This window comes from Cetorhinus maximus, chromosome 16 (genome assembly GCF_964194155.1).
Source record: "Cetorhinus maximus chromosome 16, sCetMax3.hap1.1, whole genome shotgun sequence".
Classification (NCBI taxonomy): Eukaryota; Metazoa; Chordata; class Chondrichthyes; order Lamniformes; family Cetorhinidae; genus Cetorhinus; species Cetorhinus maximus.
Window position 1 is genome coordinate 67585527 of NC_135894.1, and position 18036 is coordinate 67603562.

The window sequence follows — 18036 nt, forward strand, 5'->3', positions numbered from 1 at the left end:
CCACAGCAGCCATTTCAATGCATTACCTGCTGTTGGCTAGATACCTCAGCAGAGAGGGGTTTGCAGGTGCAGACTTTGAGATTCTCCTCAATATTGTGAGGGAGAGGAGGGAGGTCCTATTGTTCTTGGAGGGTGGCCACTCAAACCAAGGAAACTTGGATAGAGGCCTCTGACACTGTGAGCAGATGGAATGTGGTCTGCAGGAATTGGGTTTAGTGTAGGAAGAGGTTCAATGACATTCGCTCTGGCAAGGTCTGTGTAATGCAAAACCCTCAGGACAGGCATCTGAGTATTCACCCCTCAGCAGACACTCCTGCTGAGGAACCTGAGAGCGCAAGCTACGCCTGAACAACGGCAGAGTGTGTGCCCAAAGCACTTTTTGATCCCTCAGAATGGCTCAGAGTCCGGGTGCTGCTCAGGACCTGCCGGCATTGTAACATGCAGATTCTAATGAATAGGTCATAGAAACCAGCAGTGCCTTATCAGGTTCTCTTTTGTTCTTGCAGGAGAAACAGGCCCATAAGACTCATGAAATAGCCCAGGCAGGAGGAGAGTTCCATACCCTCATGTTATCACCACCATGGAGGAGGGAACCATGGATATCGCCACAGTCGCCGGTCATGAGGAAGTTGGGCAAGGCGAATGCAAGTCCATGGTAGAAGTGGTGATTACAGCTTTCAGTAAGAGGCTGCATTGCACCCCAACCGTCCAACAGCATTGTGAAGACTGAACTGCATTGGGAAGCCTTGGCATTGCAAAGGCTTCAGCTCTCCAAAGTTGTTCTCATGACCTCTTCTTGTATCTCCCACAAGCATAGACTTCAAGGCACTTAGGTCATCTCCCTCACCATCACAGGGCCAAGTACAGCAGCAGTAGAGCTCTGAAGAGGCACTGTCACACCTTACAAACACCCTCCACCAATGCAGATACTCTCAACTCAGTAGATTCTGGTGCACGGTTAGATCATGCTGGCTCTTGGTGATGAGTACGGCACTAATGTGCATGAGGAGGTGCCAGAAGCAGAGACAGCTGTGGGCAGTTCCCTCGGAAGAGGGGGACAGACATAGCACTGCTCAGCTGGGCACAGATGCAGGGCCTCGGGATTCACAGAAAAGGAGACTCTACCCGGACCAGCAGCAACAGATGTGCTCCCACATCAGAATTCGCTGAGGCAGTGCAGGGTCATGGGCAGAAAATGGAGGAATCCATACAGCTGATATGCATGACCATAGCTCAGGGCTATGAGTGCATGAGCTCCTCCGATGAGAGAGGCAGCACTTGGACCAGATGCAGGAACCACACACTGGTGTTCACAGGATGCACACCATACTATGTAACCTTGACTGGGCTGATGGAGAAATGATGTCTGGTGGTCCTCTCCAGCTATCTGGAGTGCCAACCAAGGACTGAGGCAATCTCTGAGGGGGATAAGGGTGCCATTCCTTCTTGGCCACTCTGACTGTGGGACCATCTATGCAGCATGGCCCAGTGATGGAAGTTACTCCTGATGCAGGTGCAGCAGTCCCTTTTTGCACCTTCATGACAAAGACGATTGCCATGGACAGTTGAGCTGCAACCTGAGACAAATGAACAGGCTGCCTCCACCTCATCCGAAGTCACAAGGGGAGCATCATATAGAAGTGGCTGAGAGCGGAAGCCACTGCATCAGTCAGAGCACTGAGTGGATCATTGGGGTCTGTTGTAAATGTGCACGTTTTACCTTTTTGAGCATCATGTAAATATTGGTAGATGAAGATTGGTGTGTGAACTCTTTGTATTAACAGCGGTGCAGAAGAAGGTGAAGTGAAGAAAAGGAGCAAGGGTCCATGAATGGTGACAATGAAACCTCTGGGCAGATGTGCATCCTTCATTAGTGGTATAAGTTGAGCTGTTCCTGTGAGATGGCGTGGTGTGTAGCCACTTGCAAGACGACACCAAGGTCTGCAGCTGATCTCTAGAAGGTAAAGGCAGCAATGACTTTTGACAGCTACTGGCAGGGCACGGCTAGCAGTGCTAGAGGTGTGAACAATAGGGGCAGAAATCTCATTGACCACCTGCCTGGAGAATTGTAGTCTCCTCTGGCGCTGATTCTCAGTCATCTCAAGGTAGCTCCATCTTCGGCAATCGACTTAATGCTGAGGGAATGGCCTCCATGTCCTTCCTGCCCCTCGTCAATCTGCTGTGCCCTCCTGATGCGCAGGGCTCTGCCTTTACTGCAGAGAATGTTGCTCGTCACCACCACTAGGCCCAAAATCTGAGTCACATTCCCATGACAGCTGCTCCCTTCCTTGTGCTCAGTTGGAATCCCAATTATGTTCAAAAGGCTCGCCCCTCTGCTCCTATGCCCCCACAATACCAAGAGAATAATGACTCTCTGTCAATGCACTTACTGTCCACTAGCCATTGATCCAATGGCACCTTTATGCCAATGGCTGAGTCCCTCTCTCCACTGTTCACCCTTTCACGGGGTCTACCCAATTTGTGGGCCATGACTGGGCCCCTGCTTGTGTCTGCCTCCATACACCGAGTCTACCCCAGGCAGCATGTGCAGCTGAACATCAAAATCTGAACATTGGCCTCAATGAGTTCTTTAATTACCTTAATTGACATCATTGCTGGATTGGGCAGGTTCTTGACCTCCTCCCAGCCTAATGAAAGTGGCCGGTCCCCAAATGGCAAATGGAAACCAGCATATTGGCCAGCATCGGTACTTTTGTCCCTGCCCGCCTCGACAGTACCTCAAAATTCAATCCCTGCAGTCACAAGTCAAGCTCAGCATTCAAACCAAATGCATATAGTGAGTAGTTATTCCTGTTAATAGATTTCAGCACACTGAGATGACTGTATTTCTTTTCTGCCAATTATCTGTATCTATATTCAATATTCAGTATACTTAAAAAAAAATAATCTGGGTTAGGGAAGAGCATTTCTAAACATTGGAAGTAACAGTTGCCAGGTTGAAGGAGTGGATGAATTGGAGCAATCAAAGTTGTAATAAAGAGCATGGTTGCAAATCCACCAGTGCCATTTCTGAACTAATCCAGACAATTTTATTCCTGTGGTTATTATTGGAGCAGGAGGTCACTCATGTCTGTGCTGGGACTAGCTCTACATCCAAGCTATCTGCTATAATCCTATATCCCTATTCTTTCTCTATACCCCCTAATAATTTTTGTTTTTTAAAGTGTTTGATTCACTCCTAAATGTCATGATTGACAGGCAGCAATGCATTTAATATTCTAATAGCTATGTGTCAAAAAAATCCTGGTGACCTTCATTATTAATCCTAAATTTATGTCCTTTCTTAACCAACTCACTGACCAATGGAAAAGACTTTTCACTATTTATGATTTGATCATTTTAAACATTTCTATTAGATCGCCCCTTTAAATCCCTTGCAATACAAGCCTATTTTTTTCAAGTTTCTCAACGTAAGTAAATCTACTGGTATCTAGTTAGTGAATTTGTACTAACACCCTTATGGCTCCAATATCTTCTCCTTAATGGGGTCTGCAAAATTATACATTGCTTCAACTACAGCCTTACGAATGAGTTACATAGATGCATCATTACATCCATGCTTTTGTATTCATTGCAAGAACTCAGCATTCTATTTGCTTGTTTTATTTTTATCATACATATTTTGATACTGAAATGAGCACTTTTTGAAGAAAGAGATAATGCAACTTAAATGAACAAATTCTTCACATTCCCACCTGTATCATGTCATTCTCTGCAACTTCGTAAAGCAGCTCATCATGTAGCTGCAAGATGAAAAAGCCTCCACTCTCTGGTTGGTACATTTCTCGCCGTTTCTTCCTTTCAATCATATCTACATTTGGATGTAAATATCAGTTAATCTTAAATTGCAAACTGGCTGAACACTTCATTCAAGTTGATCACAATCTCCTCCCAACCTGACCAGAGTTTGAAGAGTCATCAAATGTACCTACAATTCTAGAAAATGAATTAGACTCCAAATTCCATCTGAATTTTATGGGAGAGTGTACCAGGCAAACCTTTCATTTCTTTCAACCATTCTCCTCCCTCCCAGAACCACCATAGGATTCCCCTCGTCCTCACCTTCTACCCACCAGCTTCCGTAATTTAAATGGATGATTTTGTGCCATTTTCGCCACCTTCAGCATGATGCCACCATCATCCCCTCCCCTCACCTTTCAGCATTCTGAAGGGACTGTTCCCTCCATGATACCCTGGGTCCACTCTTCAGTCACCCCCAAAACCTCGTCCCCTTCCCACGGCACCTCTCCATGCAAACACAGGAGAAATAACACCTGCCCTTTTACCTTCTTTCTCCTCATCATTCAAGGCCCCAAACACACCTTCCAGGTGAAGCAGTGATTCTTTCAATCTAGTTTACTGTATTCGCTATTCAAAATGCGGTCTTCTCTACACAGGGGAGACTAAACGCAGATTGGGTGACCACTTTGTGAACACCTCCGTTCTGTCCGCAAGCATGACCCCAAACTTCCGGTGGCCTGTCATTTTAATTCTCCATCTTGTTCTCACGCTGACATCTCTGTCCTCGGCCAGCTGCACTGTTCCAGTGAGACTCAACGTAAGCTTCAGGAACAGCACCTCATCTTTCAATTAGACACTTTACAGCCTACCGGATTAATATTGAGTTCAATAATTTCAGAACATAATCTCTGCGCACATTTTTGTTTCCTTTTCTTTGTTTGATTCACTTTTTTTCTTTCAGTTAGCAACACATCTTTTGTTTCTTTGTTTCTTTTCTTGCCCCATCTCCAATTCCTTTGGCCCCGGAGGGCTAACTTCTCTGTTATTCAATTTCTCTCGTCTTTCACCCTATCACAGGCCTTCTTTTTGTTCTTGTTCCACCCACCCCTTGTTCAAACCTTATTATATCTCTAACTTTTCCCAGTTCTGATGAAAGGTCACAAACCTGGAACATTAACTCTGTTCTCTCTCTATACAAATGCTGCCTAACCTGCTGAGATTTTTCCAGCAATTTGTTTTGACTTCATTTCATATGATTTACCCTAATGCTAAAGAATATGGGCAAGAACTTGCAGTCATTTTGATTGGCGCCAAGGTGTTCCTTATATCAGTGGCACTGCTGTAAGCAAGTGTTTTTTATATACAGGGAGATGTGAGTGAAATGAGCATATACGTAATTATTTCCCATTCCCCTACTGATCAAAACTGAGCACAAGGTCACATTTCCCACCCACCAACGTACTAGGAATTTAATTAAATCACCAGTACAGCAGATTTTCCAAAAATAAAAGTTTTGAGGCTGAAGATTTAGTTAAGTGTTGAAACACAGAGGATAATCAAATACCGACTGGATTTTGAGGCTACCTCAGGCTCCCAGAAGCTTATGGTGTCACAAACTCTTAGTTTATTCTTTGAATAAGAAAATAACAGTATAATAATTGCTGCATACTAAGAATTGCAGGTGATTGTTTAGAAGGGAGTGCTACAATCGTCATGCTCCTCCACTGCAGTAATAGTAGGGAGTGAATGGAGGCAGCACATTCTCTTATACAGTATGCGCTAATTAAACAAATATATCTTAAAATATTTTTCACAAGGCTGAAATATAATCCATGCAATCACTTTTACATTGAATCAGTTTCCCCCTTGGCTCCATAACAAGATAGGGCTCTGCTACCCCTCTACTCCAGTACAGCTCAGGCCAGAATCAGGTGCTCAAGTGGTACATGGTACCTGCCATGTGATGAAATGACAGCACAGCATCATAATGACAACTTCACCTAAACTGGCATAAGAACTGGGTTTCACATTCAGAACGAAGAATTCATGGCTCAATCAATTCACTGTGAATAAAAATAACGTGCAATTGTAGTTCAAAGGAACTAAGATCCTACGACCCTCAATGAGACAGCAGGAAAACAGCATAGGCAGGGAGGTAACACAAAGATGTGCAAATTATGAATGATGCATGCTTTTATCCCAGAAGTCATAAATTGCAGTTCCATATCTGACTGAAATCTAAACTATGCGAGGAATGCTGCCAGATGCTTTGTTGCGGCATCCTCTGGGAATAGAGATATCACATCACATTATCACACAACTAAACTGAAAAAAAGCCATCAGGATCCTGCAAGTATATCACCTATAGTCCAGTTAGAATAGAATTAGAATACTGGGGCTGAAGTCACGGAGAAGTCCACAGATCACTCGCTGTTCCTATTAACAGGAAGGGAACAAAAAGAAATAAAAGACGAAACTTGGTTCTCACCCAATTTTCTCTTTCCCTGAAACATGCTCTTCCAGTGACCATGTGACTTGGCGACAGAAGGAAAGGTTTCCTCTAATCGTTTCTGAATATTAACAGTAGCTATTTTTACCAGATCAGCCGCTGATCCTTGTACAGTAGTGTTGACTGCTTGGCGTTGGGCCTGTTGGAATATAATAACCAGAATGAGGATCTGTGAGCATAAATGAGTATCTAAGCCTATAAGCTCACATGCAACAGTGAGCAGGGTTATGATTGAAAAGCTATAAAGATTTGTGTACAAAACCTAACTATTAAAAGGTACTTTCCAGTTTTGGATTTCAGCCAGCTTGTGCCTTGTTAATTTTGACATTCAGGGTAATATTCTGATTATTGTGCTTCAGAAAGTACAACAAAACAATTCAAATAAATAGCTTGGTTTTAAATTTGAACAAATGTATTAGTTTTATTACTAAACATGTTGTTTAATCGCACACTTGAAACTACTTGAAATTGAGAAAATATTAGCTACAAAGTAAATTCCAGTTTATAGAAATCACTGTATTGATTTCAGAGGGGGTTTGCAGAACATCTGTGATAACTAGCTGTCAATGTACCTTCGCAGTTTGGTGTCATTTATGCATCTATATACAGCTCTGGATTTAACATGCATACAAATAAATTTAGATTGAAATCAAGGAATGCTTGTCCAATTAATAATCCAGAGCATGTTGGGGTGATAATTAAGTTCACGTGGCTTAAGCTTCATTTGAACTTAGCTGTGAAAAATGGCATTGCCTTTTAATTGATAATTAACAGTGCAGGTTCCATGGGCAATTCATTATCTTTGAAATCATAAAAGGCATTTACCATGATCCATGGGGAACGGTTAAATCTAATTAATATCCCAAATGTTTTTCACTGCATCCCATTGGTTAGATTAGGTAGCTTTAAAAAGTACTTGGAGAATCCAACCCCTCAGTACTTTGTAAACCAATTTGACACTGCACTGAATTTACACTTCATGCAATATTAATCCCAATAATCCCTCATTCTGGCAGGGAGTCTTACTCCATAGCATACCAAAGTCAGGCTGGGTCCTGACTCTAGATTTACACTCCAAGTCGACAGTAAGGTAAGAATTTTCCCATCGGCGAGCAGGGGTGGGGCCCGCTCGCCGACATGTAAGATGACGTCGGGCGAAACTCCCAACGTAATCCCGCGTCATTTGTATTTTCAGGTCAGCGAGGGCGCAGCCAAGTCAGCCATGCGCCCGTTGACCTGTCAACAGCCTATTGAGGCCATTCAAAAAGCAATTAAAGCAATTAGCGGACATGCCTGTCCAACCTTAAGGTTGGTGGACAGGTCAGGAGCGCTGGCGGCCACGGGCGGGATGAGGTTTCATGACTGAATTAAAAAATTAAGATTCACTTTTACTTAAAGTTATGTCCATGTCCCAACTCATGTGACATTGTCACATGAGGGGACATTGGTGGTAAATGATATTTTGAAAGAATAACTTTTTCACTTTGGGAACCGATCTCCCTGAGGCAGCACTTAGTCTCAGGGAGATCGGAGCGCTCCTTCGCATGCATGCGCGAAGTAGCGCACTTCCGCATTTGCCATCCCCCCGCCGCTCGCACAGGGAGCGCACACAGCACTTCCGTGCGGACGTCACGCTGAGCGGGCCTTAATTGGCCCACCCACAAAAAATGGCGGCGCGCCCCCAGTTAGGGGCTCCGATCAGAGGGCCGCCCGTCCACGCCCACTCCCACAATTCCCCCCCCCAACGGGGGAAAAATTTTGCCCTAAACTTGCAGCATAAATGTACCTCATCCAATTATTAAGCAGTAAAAGCAAATATACACCTTAAATGGGCAGGATGAGCCAAACAGACCACAACCACTGGAAGCAAGACTGGTTACCAACTAGTTTTTTTAAACATGGCATCAAACAGAAACCAATTTTCAGTTCACAATTACAGCTTCATCAGAGTGAGTTTTGTGGAAGAGGCTGAGACAGACAGTGCCTCAGACATTTGACTCCTGCCCCAATTGGCCTAACCATAAAGATAAAGAGTTTCCCTGTAAAGGCATTAAGGGTGTGGAATACCATTGAATAGCTGGGTGCAGCAGTTGGAGAAGATACAACTATTTCATCCATATCAGAAGAGAAAATCTAAATGCTTGCAAAATTAGACCAAAATGGAAAGTATTATTTAGAACTATATCTTCGTGCTATTACTACATTTTTTTTTAAATGACTACAATTATAATCCAACCTATACATTTTCTGTTTACCTACACTTCAAGCATTCTTGGAATTCTTAGAATATTTTCTGTGCTGTTTTTATTCCCATATGAAGTAATCTAAAAAAAGTTACCATAAAAATCCACATTATAGCCCCAGAGAAACAGAACAGGAAGCATTTTGCATGGCATATTAAAGCACACAACTTATAAATAAACACTATAACCTGCTCCAAAACTTCAAAGTAAGTTTATTAAAATCTGGTCACCTTTGACTAGGATTTGAGCCATTATGTGAACTGCAATACATACGTGAGCTTTAATGTGAGGATTGGGATCCTTTATTGCTGGAAGGTACCGTTTCCGGCCAAGAATAGTTTGAACAAATCCATTTTCCTGACAATTTTTTATTGTTTCTCGCAGAAATGTCTGAATCCCTGTGGAAAATGGTGAATTTAAGTAAGTTTTTTTTTTAAAAAGCCTTTAAAGAATAGAATCTCTATGAGTAGTAATTAAACTCTTGTCCATGGTTGTGCCCCAGTTGAAGAAAAGCTTCATTTTATTTTGGCATATTTCTTATCGGATTTTTTCCCCCCAAGTTACTGACTTTGCAGCACCATTCGGAGATCAAGAAGTGCTGGGTGATTTAACTTGACCTCTTGGTTTCCCTTGGTTTCTCTCTCAGAAAAAGCTGTTTACGTCACAAATGTTAATAGCTCAGATCTTCCAGTCTATGGATCATCAGAGACTGAAGACGCGCTTCAGGATCCCATGAGAGTGCTGACATGCTGACATCCATGGGAATTGCCTGGGAAGTTTGAACTTCCACTGGCCGATTCCCCTGCTCCCCAGGACCCTCCTCGAATGTCTCAGAGTTAGAATGGAGAATTCAGATCGTTCCAATGTACTTACCTGGATAGTTATCCAGGAACTGTTAGACAGATTAAATCCTAGTCTAACTCCTGAGTAACTACAGAACTGACCCCCAATTACTCCCCCGACCAGACATGGTTACGCACTACCACCTAAACTATCCCCCTGACCCAGCCTAACTACCCCTCCCAACCCGGCCATCTTCCCCCAACCCACGTACTACCCCACCCGCCTGCCACCACACCTATCCCACTTACCTCAACCACCCTGCCCACTTACCTCATCCGTTCTACCACCCTGCCCATCATTCATTCATCCATTCACCTATTCACTAACATTCACACTGGAACTTGAAACTTGCCTTACAGTAGCTAGTGCCATAAAAAGGGGGCATGTCCTATTTCCCCTGACTGTACTGCGATCTGAAGGAGCTCTCCGAAGGCTGTGCTCCACATTTCTGGTAAAGCTGCCCTCAGAAGACCCGGCAAGAAATGCAGAGCAGTATCGAGGTGGGGCAAGTTTGAGTGACGGCAATCCAACAATGATTGCTACTCCTCAGGAGATCCGGGCCAAATTGTTCTTCTCTGCTGAAGTAACCTTTTTCTTCCCCATTTTCCATCTCTTTTGCTCACAAGAAAAGTAAACTAATTTAAAATTATTCTATTTTCTTCAAATCTAGCCATCAGTAAAAAGATTAATGAAGGCTTCCTTACCTTTATATCGAGATTTGAATGTTTCTAGGTAACAATTGGCATCATTCTCATCCAGGTCCATTTGGTTACCCAAAGACTTGGCTCCAATCCCATAAATGATACCATAACAAATCTAGTGGAGAAATGATACCTACACATTAGAAATTCAGGAAGCAGCAGTACATCACCACAGAAGCGCATACAACAGTAAAGTTTTACACAAAATAATCCCATCGAGTGCTATCTGATCACAATTCACCAAATGCACTTATTACCTAGAGCAATTTATTAATCATGAATAGTTGATTCCACATCCTAGTAATTTGTTTCAAAGAAATTATGAAATGCAGAATTGCAGCACAGACCACGCTTGTAAAACATAGTGTCCAACATTATATGTGATTCTGCGATTGGACAGCACTTGCTAAACAACCCTGATTGTGCCAAGAATTACACTCACAACCAATTAAAGATTCTCAGTCGGGCTTGCAGTGTGGCTCATTTACACATAATAGAAAGTACAAATATTCACACACAGGGTCCTGTCCTTTGCAGACAGAAGGTGCATGTCTACATATTGTACATTTTTCAACTAAATAAAGCTTGGGGAAGCTATTCCCTGGTTCACTCCCTTGGACAAAGCCTTGGCCAATCAGAGTCAACCTGCCTTGTCTGAATTCATACAAAACCTTGGAAGTTAACTGTTCCCTGGTGCATTCTCCATGGTAATGCTTCTACCAGAGTCCACTTGTCAACCAATCAGCACTCTCTTCTTATACAGTACAAATTATTGTTCCCTTTACAATTGGTATTCCTGTGAATCTGTCCTATGAGTGCAATATGAAAAGCTTCAAAAGCATGTCTCTCTTTTCAGCAATACTCAAGTTCTGTACTATCCAACGACTATTTATACACAACTCTGTTATCTCATCAAGTTAGTCAAACACAATTTTCCCTTAACAAATCCATGCTGGCTCTCATTTGTTAGTCTATGCTTGTCAAGTGACTGTTAATTTTCTCCAAGATTATAATTCTAAAAGCTTCCCCACCATCAACATTAAACTGACTGGCCTGGATTACCAGGTATATCCTTCTCTCCTTTTCTGAACATGGGTGTAAAATTTGCAATCCTCCAGTTCATTGGCACTATTGTATCTAAGGAGGATTCAAAAATTCTGACGAGCACCCCTACAATTTCAACCCTGGCATCCTCTCAGCAACTAGGATGCAATCCATCAGCACCCAGTGACTTACCCACTTTGAGTACTGCCAGCCTTGAGAGTATCTCCTCTTTAAATTTATCTCATCAAGTATGCTAGCCTCTGTTTACCAAGGCTTGGGCAAATCCTCTACCTTGGTAATCGCCAAGGCAAAATGCCTGTTTAATACCTCAGGCTTCTAACTCCACCAATAGATCTCCCTGATCAGCTCCCTGCTCCTCTGACAATCCTTTCACTGTTACAGTTTTAATAAGCGTTGAATTAACAAACACCAGCTGCTTGCCATCAGAGCATTCACCATGAATGCCTAATGTAACGGAGATTTTTGCTGGCTGTTATCAGGCCCTCACTATTCTAGCAAAGGTGCATACCGAACACACCACTGCTGAAGTGATACATGCATGTTGCTTACCAAAATATGCTAGTGTTATAGAGTTGCTCTTCAGACAACTTTTATTAGTGGAAACATTTAACTTTATTTACAAGACAGCAGCAGCAACTACATGTGTGCATCAAACTCCATAACTAAATGTAGAGGTTCCTGTGCTCATTGGTTTACACAGATCATGTGATCTTATAACAGGATTATTCTCAAAGCTACAGTTCAACATTTATCAAAACTATAATTACTACATTCCTCCCCCTTTAACTTTCCTGTACATTTTGTATTTACCAGGATATTTATCTCATGACATTATAATATTTACACAGGTCATGAAATTACAAGTTCAGTCTTTCAGGTGGTTTCCTGATCCGTGTGGAACATCGCAGCTCCACGACTTCAGATTTTTTTGCAGGAACCACATTCTCTGGAACCGCATTATCAGGTACCTCATTAGGCCCAGGCAGTTCAGTGTCCCCCACTCCGACAGAGACATCAGGCATGTCTGTCCTTGGTTGAGCAACTTCAACAGGAACCATTGATTCAGTGATGGTTACAGGCGGAACATCATTTTGATGGGGTATCTCGCTTTTTCTTAAGTGATCCACATGCTTACGAGTGATCCGGCCCTCCACTTCCACGTAGTACGACAATGGTCCGGTTACAGAACTTACTTTACCAGGTAACCACTCCAGCCCTCTACCAAAATTCTTTATGTATATTGCCACTCCCATGGGTGTAATGGGGCTGCCACTAGCAACTTTTGCAGCTGTTGACATTGCACACAGTGTTTTACCACCTTTTCAATATCGTCGCCCATCCCCGGCCACCAAAGATAACTCTGCACTATCGTCTTCATTCGTGAGATTCCTGGATGGGCACTGTGTAGCTCTATTAAAAGTGGTTCCCTCCTTGTGAAGGAACTACTACCCATGTACCCCAGAATAGAATACCATCTTGACTGCTCATCTCGTGTCTTCAAATGAAAAACAGCTTCAATTCATCAGAGACTGGTTCCTTGGACCAACCACGTAACACTTGGTCTTTCACTCGAGATAGGGCTGGATCACAATTCACCCAGTTTCTTATCGACCTAACACAGACTGGTGAGGAATCTAGAAAATTCATCACTAATACGAGCTCCTGTGGGATTGGGACATGTTCATCATTCTCTTGCAAAGGAAGGCGACTTAGGACATTGGTATTTGCTATATGAATCCCTGGTCTATGTACAAAGGTGTATTCATATGCTGCCAAAGTTAGGGCCCATCTTTGTATTCTTGCAGAAGCTATGGGAGACATTCCTCGCTAAATAGACCCAAAAGTGGTTTGTGGTCTGAAATGTCGCCCAATGCACGTATTGGTGAAATTTTTTTACACCAAAAATAATCAACAGACCTTCCTTTTCAATCTGAGAATATCCTTTTTCAGCTGTGGTAATTGTCCTGGATACATAGCCTATTGGCCTCTCTGTGCCGTCGTCCATCTTGTGAGATAGTACCGTTCCCACTCCATAGGAGACGCATTGCAGGTTATCACCAACTCCTTTGTCGGGTCATAATGCACTAACAAATTTGAAGAGTGTAAGATCTGTTTTACTTTCATAAAGGCTTCTTTTTGAGGTGCCTCCCAAAACCAATGCTATTTTTCTTAACAGTGAATGTAGACGGGCTAGAACTGTGGATAAATTTGGTAGAAATAGCCCATAATCACTACCACAGAAAGTAGTTGAGGCCAAAACATTGTATGTTTGACTCATGTGACTCATGTCAAGCTTTGTATATGTTGTCCCTCCTGCTAGTTTGGCATAGAGGTCTTCAATATTGGGAATAAGGTACCTGTCCAGTTTGGCTGCTAGGTTGACTGTTAGTTTATAGTCCCCACAGATCCAGACAATCTGGTCTGGTTTAAGGACAGGGACTATGGGTGCTACCCACTCCAAGAACTGGACCACTTTTATGACACCCAACCTCTCCAGCTGGTTCCGCTCAGCATCAACCTTTTCTCTCATGGCGTATGGCACCGGTCTTGCTTTCAAGAAGCGAGGTGTTGCCTCTGGGTCCACGTAAATCTTGGCCTGTAGACTTGGATTTTTCCCAGTTCATCCTTGAAGACGGTGTCATATTTTTTTTTGCAGCTCTGGTAGTCCACCCGCTCGCAACTGGAAGATTTCAGACAAGTTTAATTCAATCTCCTTCAACCAATCATGCCCTAGAAGACTTGGCCCTTCATCTTCCAGCACCATCACTGGTAGCAGTGTCGATTGGTGTCTATAATGAACAGTTGCTCTGGTGATACCTATTACTTGGATTTCTTTGCCTGTGTACACTTTCAACTTGGCAGATGTTTGTTCCAAATTTAATTGTTGATCACCTTTATTTAAATATCTGAATGTGTGTTCTCCTATTACAGTGGTAGAAGCACCCGTGTCTATTTCCACTTTTAACTGGTTTACCATTCACTTGCACTGTAACAATAATTGGCTCTGTCTTCCCAACTTCCATGTTGAATAATGAATAAGTGTCAGAATTGATTGTTTCTGGCTCTACTACACTAGACTTCATTGGACTTCATTTGTCGTTTGGAGGCCTGTTTAAATCTCACTGCACTGTCTCATTATGTGTCCATTTCTGTGACAAAAATAACCTTCTACTTTTTTAAATTACCAATCGCTAGAAGGCTGATTGTTGCCACGTTGATGAAAATTAGTTTGCGATTTAGTTGCTAAGCTGTTTCCTCTCATTTTTCAGTTAGCAGGGGCTGTTTCCCGCTTCGTGGCGGAGTCCCGGCTTTTCGTGCCACTTTTGGCTGACTGTTCCCATTCAACTAGGAGGACGATGCCATTTTGCACCCCTTGAATTGCTTGTGAATCCCTTACAATGCTTTCCATTGCCAGCGCTATTTCTAACGCTTTCTCAAAACCAAGATTCACTTCAGCCAGCAATCCGCTGAATAGTGTCTTCCTGCATGCCACATACTAAGTGATCTCTGAGCATGTCATTCAGGGTTTCACTGAAATCACAATATTCCATTAGTTGTTTTAATTTCACCATGTAGGCAGCAATTGTCTCTCCCGGGGCTCTATTTTGTGAACTGAACCTAAGCCTTGGCATTGTGACTGAAGGCTTGGGTTGAAAATGTCCCTTAACGAGATCTATTAATTCACTGAAAGTCTTCAAATCTCAGGCACTGGGTGCCATCAAGCTTCGAGTTAAACTGTAGGTTTAAATACTCAGGAGAATCGCTCTCCTCTTTTCCTCCCCCATGATTTTGTTTGCTTGAAAGAAGTATGCAAATGTTCTATATATTAAGACCAATCGTCTGTGGCTGGCTCAAAGGGATCGATTCTGCCGAACTGTGACATTTTGGATGAGCATATCTTCTTTTATTTTTAACGAACTTAGATACTCTCAATCACTGGGTGAGGTACAGCACCGAATCGGATTTATCCTCATCGCCAGTTTGTTGTAGAGTTGATCTTCAGACAACTTTTCTTAGTGGAAACATTTAACTTTATTTATAAGACAGCAACAGCAGCTACATGTGTACATCAAGCTCCATAACTAAAGAAGAACTCCCCGTGTAGAGATTCCCTGTGCTGTTAATACATTGGTTTACTCAGATCATGTGATCTTACAACACAGGATTATTCTTAAAGCTACAGTCCAGCATTTATCAAAACTATAATGACTACAGCTAGGAACCCGTTTGTTAGAGGCATTGAGTAAATTTTGGTCATGTAACTTCTAAAAGCAACCATGGGTTTGTTATGTGTGCCATTAAAAGAGTTGTTTAATTTGTTTTTATAACTATATGAGCTCATGTTGATATCTTGCCTTGCTACTTCACTAAACATTAAATTAACTGACTTTTAAACACAGGGTGCTTGTCAGGGACTGGTAATTTATGCAAAAAAGTGTCAGCTTCAAAACCAAGAAATTCTGTCCTTGGTGTTTGATAATACAGTGTGTTTCATATTAAAAAGTTAAGTGCTTATGTTAATTTACGTTCCACTGGCTTTAAGCAACAAGATTACCTTGGCACGATTATAGAGGCAGAAGCAGCATGTGGAGTAATATCATATAAAGCAAATTTTTTAAATATTCATATTGCCCGTTCTGTACACTGGACCTGTGTTCACAGGGACATGGCATTACTCAAACTCATTTTATTTTACACTCAACAGAGGACAATGGTTTACCAGGTTTCCTACTCAGCTGGAGGTGGAAGGTTTTCTGTTGTCTATGTAATGCTCTCAAGTAATGCACCCGGACTACCTGAAACTTCAGCTGACCTGCTTGGCCTGTTGTCTCAGTCTGTCAGTCACTGATGCTGGGTCCACCATTTTCCATTCTGCAGCAATGCTCTTGAACACATCTTCCCCACTGTTTAGGACTTGAATAAGGCTCCTATCCTTGGAGAGGTGAGCCAGAATTCGTAGCTCCAGTTGAGAGTAATCTGCTGCCAGAATGAGGCCACCTTTAAAGGAAAAATTAAATTAGACATGGTTAGTTTGTTAAACCTGATATTAATCCAGAACTGCATTGGAGGAAAAGAGAAATTATTTGACAGCAAATTTGTGAAATCATTCATTGAAAGAGTGCAGAGGCACTGGACCCAGCCAGCATGCATTTTGAGAAAATGTAGCTTTTGCCTTACAAATAGAATAGATTTTTTTTTAAAAGAGGTGACTAAACTGGTACATAAAAGCAATCTAGTCGACAAAACATGTTTCTGAAAATTTACAAGTTAAACAAGCTTGCCAAGCTAACATTGCAAAAGCAATTCTGTCATCAACTGGAGTTCACAGAGCTCTGCTACAGACCATCTAACCTCATTTCACCGAGGACCTGTGCTGGTACATCTGAAACAAAGTCAGTTTTTAAACTTGTGTTCTTTTGTTAAGGACTTTGAAATAATCCCACCATTAAAATTTGATTTAAAAAAATACATTTACCTGAAAATGGTACGAAAGCATGTCTTAGACTAACAGCAAATGGCAGCCCTTTATCCACCTTTCCATCATTCTGCCAGGAAGATGCCCTTATACTACAGCCCCTCCTTCTCCTAAAACATAAATATATGGTGCAAAATTTAAAAGCATTGTCTTTTTTAACTTCTATACATTACTGCTACATAGAGTACAATTTTACAATGAGTTATAAAACCAGTGACAAGAAGCCAAGAGCAATTACAAAGATCAGTCCAATTGTAAAGCAAATATTGCAGCACTAAAACACTGGTTATTAATTTCCACATAGATATTCACTCTATAGCTCATTTTTAAAAATATAATTAAAATACACTAGATTTGCTGACATAGAGATATTAAACACACTAGCCTTTCAAATTAAGAGAGAATACAAGGTGGATAATAAAAGCATACCAGCCCTAAGAAACAAGAAACAACCTGAGGCACAAGAGAAAGGCTCACTTATTGAGGGTAGTTGAAGGCAGTAATCGAGAAAAAATGAAAAAGTTGTAAACATTTGAGAACCAAGGAGAAAGCAAAATGATTGAACTATAAAAACATTACAAGGAAAGAAAAGTAGTGCATTTTCACTATAAATTTGTATTTACTTCACCAGGCAGTAAACGTCATGTTTTTGGAAGAAAACCGTAAAGTCAATGATTACTTTAAAATCAAAGACATTCCATCCATATAGCCAGATAGTTTTGTGGTGTAGCTGCCAAATAACAAATCAAGCACACAGGATCAAATTAAGTCATTCAATATAGCTTATTCTACCTGCAGAGACATCTAACACTCTCTGGTCAAACCTACTCATGTGAGCTAGGCTTTGATGGGACTGTGCCCAAATTATAACCAAGGTACATTTCAATAAAATAAATATGGTCACCAGTGAGCTGCAGGTGCTTTAGATCATACAGATGAAATAAATGTAGGAGATTGTTCAGTTCCCATATTAAAGGCTGTCGTGTTACTAACAATAACTCCACAATACTATGATTTTTTTTTATTTATTCGTTCATGGATGTGAGTGTCACTGGCTGGGCCAGCATTTATTGCCCATCCCTAATTGCTTTTGAGGTGGTGATGGTAAGCCACTTTCTTGAACCACTGCAATCCATGTGGTGTAGGTACACCCACAGTGCTGTTAGGAAGGGAGTTCCAGGATTTTGACCCAGCGACAATGAAGGAACAGTGATATATTTCCAAGTCTGGATGGTGTGTGGCTTGGAGGGGAATTTGTAGGTGGTGGTGTTCCCACGCATCTGCTTCCCTTGTCCTTCTTGGTGGTAAAGGTCACAGGGAAGATGGTTGGGTTCTCTCTAGTTGGAGATGGTCACTGCCTGGCACTTGTGTGGCATGAATGTTATTTGTCACTTGTCAGCCTAAGCCTGGACATTGTCCAGGTCTTGTTGCATTTGG

At 42.0% G+C, this 18036-nt stretch overlaps 1 protein-coding gene across 1 annotated transcript in view; it reads right to left on the reverse strand.

Moving 5' to 3' along the window:
* The window catches only part of polq (polymerase (DNA directed), theta), an 85054-nt gene that overhangs the window by 3297 nt on the left and 63721 nt on the right, over positions 1 to 18036 (reverse strand). The window contains exons 26-31 of the mRNA XM_078559955.1: positions 16600 to 16709; positions 15937 to 16121; positions 10062 to 10173; positions 8788 to 8912; positions 6251 to 6410; positions 3717 to 3832 (exon numbers count right to left, since the gene is read on the reverse strand). Coding sequence (XP_078416081.1) covers positions 3717 to 3832; positions 6251 to 6410; positions 8788 to 8912; positions 10062 to 10173; positions 15937 to 16121; positions 16600 to 16709 — 808 coding nt within the window. The remainder of the gene's footprint in view (positions 1 to 3716; positions 3833 to 6250; positions 6411 to 8787; positions 8913 to 10061; positions 10174 to 15936; positions 16122 to 16599; positions 16710 to 18036) is intronic.